At 38.2% G+C, this 8,143-nt stretch overlaps 1 protein-coding gene across 2 annotated transcripts; it reads right to left on the bottom strand.

Annotated features, from left to right (window-relative positions):
- Positions 1-2,616: 2,616 nt before the first annotated feature.
- Positions 2,617-7,810, bottom strand: LOC109155321. Of its 2 annotated transcripts, XR_002049892.1 has the most exons (7): positions 7,704-7,810; positions 5,528-6,594; positions 4,995-5,363; positions 4,641-4,726; positions 3,180-4,243; positions 2,916-3,027; positions 2,617-2,814 (listed from the first exon to the last, which is right to left on the bottom strand). XR_002049892.1 is itself a non-coding variant. In XM_019303009.1 (2 exons), the coding sequence occupies exons 1-2, from the start codon at positions 6,571-6,573 to the stop codon at positions 5,237-5,239; spliced, it is 1,173 nt and encodes a 390-aa protein (XP_019158554.1). In that variant the 5' UTR covers positions 6,574-7,061; the 3' UTR covers positions 4,924-5,236. The 2 variants fall into 2 exon arrangements, 1 of the variants encoding a protein (XP_019158554.1); XM_019303009.1 differs by lacking the exons at positions 2,617-2,814; positions 2,916-3,027; positions 3,180-4,243; positions 4,641-4,726; positions 7,704-7,810 and having other exon boundaries at positions 4,924-5,363; positions 5,528-7,061.
- Between the last annotated feature and the right edge of the window lie 333 nt (positions 7,811-8,143).

Raw genomic sequence — 8,143 nt, 5'->3', positions numbered from 1 at the left:
TGGTTTCCGGAGTCGGCACTTTGGGAATGAGTGCGACAAGGGTGTCGTTGATGCCCTCCGGGATCTGCCCGTGTCTGATTGCCTCATGGACCATCTCATAGATACTGCCCCCGGTCACTTCCCACGTGTGCTGGTAGAAGCCTGCAGGAAGACCATCGGGGCCTGGAGCTTTGAAAGGCTTCATGTCGCAGACAGCCTCGTAGACCTCCTCCTTCGTCACGGTCCTGTTGAAAATGGTCCAGTCTATGCGTCTAAGCCGTGGGAACCTTGCTTCCAGAACCGGGGTTTGTGCCACCTCCCTGCAATCAGTAAACAAACTAATGTAAAATTTTTGAATATGATCTTTGAGCTCGGCGTCGTCAGCAATCCATGCGCCATTGTTGTCTAAAAGTCTCGTAACCCTATTGCGGGCCCTTCGAACAGAGGCCGCAGCGTGATAATATGCCGTGTTCCTGTCCCCCGACGTAATCCACTCCTCCCTGGACCGCTGGAACCACAGCAGCTCTTCTTGATACAGGATCTCTTCCAATTCTAAGCGCAGTTTTCGCTCAAGCTTTATTAAGCCTCTGTGCATGTTTTCGGCCAAGGCTTTTTGGATGCCGTTCAGCCGTGTCATGATGACTCTTTTCCGGTTGTGGATGTTTCCAAAGACCTCTCTATTCCAGGCGGGTAGGCCTGCAGCTGTCTGCTGGACATTTGCCATAAGGTTGTGGTTCCCGCTCCATAGGCGTTGAACCGTCTGAACCAAATCGTCGTGGGCGAGCCAAGCAGCCTGAAAAAGAAAATGATTGTGGTTAGTGTGCTTCCGCCCCCCTTGTAGGTTGATCAGGAGTGGAGCATAATCGGACGCAATTCGGGGTAAATGTTGGACAGTTGCCTCCGGGACACGTAAGCGCCAATCCAGGTTACAAAGGGCCCTATCGAGACGGGCCCCTTTGATAGCATCCGTCGACCCATCCTTTACCCAAGTAAGCTTGGGCCCCGAGAAACCAAGGTCAATTAGGCCCTCGTCTTGTATCCAAGTGACGAAGTCCGAGCTTCTTTGAGATGAGTAAGAGCTATAGTGGCTTGTTTCTGCCTTCGATATGACTGAATTGAAATCTCCAGCCAGGAGCCACGGGCCTTTCAAGCCCCGCTTGGATTGAGAAAGCTCTCTCCAAAGCCGACGTCTTAGGTGGTGAGTCGGGCTCCCGTAGATTAGCGCAAAAACCCAAGGGTCTTGGCCAGATTGGGACACCTGCAATAACATGAACTGGGGGTGAGTATAAGAGATTGAAACTTGTACCGGGTCTTTCCAAAAGACCCAAATACCTCCACTAAAGCCCACGGCTTCCACACGGACCCAGTCGGAAAAACCGAGTTTCGAGCAGATCGTGTTGGCCTGATGGCCCGACACCTTAGGCTCAAAAATGCCCAACACATTGGGCTTGTAGACCTGGAACAGGTTTTTAAGGGCGCGGTGGAATGACTTACCACTCGCCCCTTGACAATTCCAGAGGAGCAGATTCATAAAAAACAAAAGTAAAGGAAGAAACAAAGAGGCAATCAGAACACCAAAAAAGGACAGGAAAACCATAAAAGACAAAAACTCAATGAGCTGCTAAAGCCCCCACTTCCTCATCCTGCACTGGTATCCCATCGAGTTCCATAGCCACGTCGCCTTCTGCATCCAAGTCTTCCGGCGGGTCAGTATGGTGTTCCTTAGTGGGTTGCCAGACAGGTGACGGAACATCCCCTGCCCCCTCCCCATTGAACACTCTTGAAGCCTGAATCACAAGGCCACCTTGTTGACCACGAACCACCATGTGCTCGTCCTCCTCTGCTGCGCGTCTAGCACCTTTCCACCCACCTCTTCGCACACCCGTCGACGGTTCTTCACCATGTCTCTGCGATTTGTGCACTTCGGATGGATCATTCGCGATCTGCTTCTCGTTGGCTATCACGTTCGGGCGCCTCACTCGGCCGTCCACTGTCTTCTCAGTGCATGACTAGTGCTCCTCTATCCAATTTCTTAATTGTCGCAGTTTCGATTCCTACTAATAGTTTAGCACATTCATTGTTGTTGTTACTATGGGATCCCAAACTTTCAGACTAATAGGTTTCATGTTACATCAATTCGAGCTTGTTCAATCTGTTCAATTGCGACATTCTCAGGAGCAAACCAACTCTTTCTTCTATTACTTATTTTCAATAGTATTTTTAATTATTTTTAAATTTGACCTTTTGTGCTTAATAGTACTTTTAATATAATTTATTAATAAATAAATTTTATATACTAATGCTAAACTTAACATTATGAAAAGTTAAATTTAAAATGGGACAGAAGGAATATTACACTTTGTTTAAAAATATCATTATTTTTCTTCAAATGTAACACACTTTTTCTTTCTCTTAAAAGTAAGAATTAGTTTATACACAATTAGTATTACATTTTCTACTGAGACCTAATCCGTCTCACGACTAAGTATTTGGGGAACAACCTCACAAAAAATTCATCCATTTTGAATGAGCATTGCATTTGAAAGTTCTACTACTTTAAAATAAGTAGTAACATGTGTAATCCTTTTATAAAGGCAACACGTGGATCATAAAAGATTCACAATGGGCTAGAAATATGCAGAAAGAGAATAAAAGGCAAGACCCGAAAGTGTTAGTACAATTCCAAACATACTACCAATTGTAGATGGATGTTCCCAAAGACATCATTATTTGCTAGTTTGATTTGTCAGAAAATTTTTATACTACTAGCTTGGTCTTGGAAAACAAAATATGGCAAAAAAGATAAATCATCATCTCCTTACAAAGCCTCTACACCTGGTGTGATCACAAAGACAATTACAAGAATGGTGAATGAAGAGAAGAGCTCAAAACTAACATTATATTGCCAGCAAAAGAACTAACTATATGTAATGTACCTCGAGAAACACAACACCTGACTTCCTTTCTGGCTCCCTATTATTAGAATTATTATTATTTATGGGCCTGACTTTATCCCAAGAAACACAACGTTGAGATGCAGGAGCATAGCTGCAAAATAAATTATAAACCAAATATCATCCACACTAAGATATTGGCACAATAAACAGCAATAGTTAAGTAGGATCAAAGCAGAAATCAACACAGGCCAGAATTTAAGCACATTAGAATATTGAAATGTCAAGAAAGACAATTGTACTTACGCCAAACAAACACAATATACTACTGAGGGAAAAAATTTCTTGGAACAGAGAATCTCTATGGAGGGCATTGCATGTGAGGTTGACTTTCTCTGGTTTTCATATTCAACTGCAAAATCCATCTTGAAGGCATAAACCAAAATATGTTAGTCATACCCAGAAAAAATCACACAAAACCTTTGACTTCCAATATCAAGTAGGTGTGAGATGTTATTAACCCCATACTTATGTTCAAGTAAACCCCTATAGGATTTAGGCCAGAGAGAACTCCCTGCTTCACCAAGCCTAACCCGATAAGCAGTAGGTGTACCACAATTAAGGGCGACCAGAATCTGAGTATTATCGTCAAACTTACGAGAGAGTCCTATATCGCCACTACGACGATAGGGAATGGGAATATTGTGTTTTTCAAATTTGCTCATCATGGACCCTATTTCCTTCCATTTTGATGATCTAGTGTTGAAAGAGAAGGCATGATGCTTGTCCCTGTCCTTGGCCCCTCCACTGATAATCAAGTATATATGATCATAAACAAGAAAATACACACTCACATCATAGCACAGATCCGAATAATCTAGGGAGGGAATTGGAAGGGTGCAAAAGCTTTTTTTGAGTACATCGAAGGACAGAAAACAGCAGGGTGATTTCATTGGACCACCGTAACTACGACGAACAATTGAGAATAAGTAAGTCTTATGCTCAGCTTGTAACAAAAAAGGAGTAACCAGGGGTTCGTATTTAACACTTGATTTGTAAAGTAACTTAGTATCCTTAATGGGATATTCCTTCTCCTTGACCTTGCGAGGATTGAAAAAATACATGCTCCTGTTATAACATGACCCATTCACGGAATTATACAACAAGCCCCCAAACAAATATACATCCTGCCCTTGGCTACAGATTCCCATAGTTGCGATTAAGATACCACCAAATTCCTTAGCTACATACTCGAGGAACTGGGGTTGTTGGGCTAGATCAAAGTCAGGGATATTAACACAATAAAGTCCATCATCAGTGAGCAAATAAGCATATCTAGATTCTCCCATAGATGTGAAATTGATGTTATCCTGGAAAAAGAAAACAACACAAGGCATCCAATGACCGAATAATAGAAAGGACTACAGATCTATTTTTAACAGAATGAACAAAAGAGCATAACAGAATGAAAAAAAAAAAAAAAATCTTGTTCCCTACTTTCTCATAGATATAGGCTATTGAATGCAAAGACATACGCGATTGAAAATTTTTTATACCCAATGACAGAACAAAAGAGTATAGCCATCATTATTAATCAATTCAATCTCAGAAATTTAAAATAAAACTAAATATAAAGGGCGTCGGTGGCCGGCCTCAGAATCAATAAAATAAATTTTACAAAATTGAAACATAAAAATACAGTATCATACTTTCAGCCACCATAGCTGAATTAATCCACCAAACAAAGGATGAATTAGATGTTCTTACCGGTTGGAAATGGTGGCTAGGCGTTCTACTTTCCTCGAACAGTTTACCTTAAGAAGGGGGGGATTTAGGATAAGTTGTGCAATCCCCTGCACCATGGCACAAATAAAAAACCAATTGAAGGGATATGTTTTTTGGAATTACAAATATTTAAGTCCTATATTTCTCCTAAAAAATGTTATAATTATTTTTTTTTTAAAAATATTTTCTGTAATTTTGAATATGAAAAAAATACAATTTGATTTATAAATCTGGAAAAATGTATAAAACTGGAGATTACACTATAGCAAAATGTCTTATTTCAGGAACCAATTTACACATAAGAAAAAATATAGATAGAAAAGGGAGATTTTATACCTGCTAAGGGAAATAAATCGATTGTCCGACCATGAAGTGAGCAGGAAAACTGACGCCGAGACTTTGAGTTGGAGATGCCGAATGCGGAGAACCGGAGGAGCCGAGGCCGGAGGTCGAGAGCGGAGTAGCGCGGAAAGCCGGAGAAGGAAGTAAACGGAGAGATTATCGACAGGAGAGTTTATATATACATAATATAATGGGTTGGGTTTATGGTTAGATATTTGGGTTGGGTTTTGGTCTGACTATATGTAATGTTCCTCGAGAAACACAACACCTGACTTCCTTTCTGGCTCCCTATTATTAGAATTATTATTATTTATGGGCCTGACTTTATCCCAGGGAACACAACGTTGAGATGCAGGACCATAGCTGCAAAATAAATTATAAACCAAATATCATCAGGGGATATAGCCACACTAAGATATTGGCACAATAAACAGCAATAGTTAAGTAGGATCAGAACAGAAATCAACACAGGCCAGAACTGAAACACATTAGAATATTGAAATGTCAAAAAAGACAGTTGTACTTACGCCAAACAAACACAATTTACTACGGAGGGAAAAAATTTCTTGGAACAGAGAATCTCTATGGAGGGCATTGCATGTGAGGTTGACTTTCTCTGGTTTTCATATTCAACTGCAAAATCCATCTTGAAGGCATAAACCAAAATATGTTGGTCATACCCAGAAAAAATCACACAAAACCTTTGACTTCCAATATCAAGTAGGTGTGAGATGTTATTAACCCCATACTTATGTTCAAGTAAACCCCTATAGGATTTAGGCCGGAGAGAACTCCCTGCTGCACCAAGCCTAACCCGATAAGCAGTAGGTGTACCATAATTAAGGGCAACCAGAATCTGAGTATTATCGTCAAACTTACGAGAGAGTCCTATATCACCACTATGACAATAGGGAATGGGAATATTGTGTTTTTCAAATTTGCTCATCATGGACCCTATTTCCTTCCATTTTGATGATCTAGTGTTGAAAGAGAAGGCACGATGCTCGTTCCTGTCCTTGGCCCCTCCACTGATAATCAAGTATATATGATCATAAACAAGAAAATACCCACAAACATCATAAAACAGATATGAATCATCTAGGGAGGGAGTTGGAAGGGTGCAAAAGCTTTTTTTGTATAGATCGAAGGACTGAAAACAGCAAGGTGATTTCATTGGACCGCCGTAACTAGGACGAACAACTGAGAATACGTAAGTCTTATGCTTAGCTTGTAACAAAAAAGGAAGAACCATGGGTTCGTATTTAACACTTGATTTGTAAAGTAACTTAGTATCCCTAATGGGATATTCCTTAGCCTTGACCTTCCGAGGATTGAAAAAATACATGCTCCTGTTATAAAGTGACCCATTCACAGACTTATACAACAAGCCCCCAAACAAATATACATCCTGCCCTTGGCTGCATATTCCCATAGTTGAGGTTATGATACCACCAAATTCCTTACCTACACACTCGAGCATGAACTGGGGTTGTTGGGCTAGATCAAAGTCAGGGATATTAACACGATAAAGTCCATCATCACTGAGCAAATAAGCATATTTGGATTCTCCCATAGATGTGAAACTGATGTTATCCTGGAAAAAGAAAACAACACAATGACCGAATAATAGAAAGGACTACAGATCTATTTTTTTAACAGAATGAACAAAAGAGCATACTCTTCCTATTCTATGCTTTGCCTTTGGAAAAAAAATCATGTTCCCTACTTTCTCATAGATATACGCTATTGAATGCAAAGACATACAAATCTATCTATACTCTAATAAAAATAAAATCCTACTTTTGTAACTTCCCGCACAAATTACCTCCCAAGCTATGTATCTACAATATATATATACATATACAATACATATACAAATCTAATAAGATCCAATAAATGGTGAATACAAATGATGCTTTGGGGCTTAGAATGACCTTTGTGAGAATTAAAGCATGCAAGCACAAGTGGAATTCTAAGATTTGCGATTAAAGCTAATGTGCAAGTACAAAAATCATACAACATTTTATGAAATGAAAATATAATGTTCAAAAAATAAAAACAGATTAAATTTCAAATATTATGAGGAAAAATATTAGGACTAACAGTATTAGATCTCATATTCTTTGAGTAAAAGTTTAGCTTTAAGACCACCAAGTCCACATAGAATATCAAATACAATTACATTAGCATGACTCTAACATTTATAGAAATCAAATTTTATAAAATATTTAAGGCAATGCCTTTAAATTTCAAAAAAATTTGTTATATTTTTTTATAAGATTTTCCATAACATGCTAGACTCAAAAAAATTACACTTCAGTTCTGAAAAAAAAAAACAAAAAAAAAAAAAAAAAAACAAAAAGAAAAAACTAGAAATTGGTAACAATCTTATATGAACACATATACATATAGGAATGTGTATATATATATATATATATATATATATATATATATATATATATATATATATATATATATATAACCAGATTAATCAAATATCTAAGTCCTATATTTCTCCTAAAAAATGTTAAAATTAATTTTTTAGAAGTATTTACTGTAACTTTGAATATGAAAAAAATACAATTTGATTTATAAATCTGGAAAAATGTATAAAACTGGAGATTACACTATAGCAAAATGGCGTATTTCATGAACCAATTTATACATAAGGAAAAATATAGATAGAGAAGAGAGATTTTATACCTGCTAAGGGAAATAAATCGATTGTCCGAACATGAAGTGAGCAGGAAAACTGACGCCGAGACTTTGAGTTGGAGGAGCCGAGGGCGGAGGCCAGAGGCCGAGAGCCGGAGTAGCGCGGAAAGCCGGAATATAGTGATTTTGTTACGTTTAGATATTTGGGTTGTTTTTCAAAAAAAAAAAAAAAAAAAAAAAAAAAAAAAAGATATTTGGGTTGGGTTTTGGGCTGAATTTTGATAATATGAATACTATGGAGCGTAATGTTATGGACCCGTGTTTATTATGTACATGGTGAATACACTGTACATTCATAATTTTTATATTGTACATTTATAATTTTTATACTGTAGATTCATAAAATTTATAATGTAGATTCATAATTTCTATACTGCACATTCATAATTTATGTACTATATATTCATAATTTCTATACTGTAGATTCA

The sequence above is a fragment of the Ipomoea nil genome, unplaced genomic scaffold, assembly GCF_001879475.1.
Source record: "Ipomoea nil cultivar Tokyo-kokei standard unplaced genomic scaffold, Asagao_1.1 scaffold2701, whole genome shotgun sequence".
NCBI classification, from domain to species: Eukaryota; Viridiplantae; Streptophyta; class Magnoliopsida; order Solanales; family Convolvulaceae; genus Ipomoea; species Ipomoea nil.
Note: the sequence above shows the minus strand (reverse complement) of the source record. Positions and strands in the feature narration are given on the sequence as shown.

What these genes read in the sequence shown, in the direction of transcription:
- LOC109155321 (XM_019303009.1), bottom strand. Translation starts at nt 6,573, where the DNA reads ATGGGAGAATCCAAATATGCTTATTTGCTCAGTGATGATGGACTTTAT. An exon ending in GTAAATTGTGTTTGTTTGGC is followed by an intron (nt 5,364 to 5,527) that starts GTAAGTACAACT and finishes TTTATTTTGCAG; the next exon opens with CTATGGTCCTGCATCTCAAC.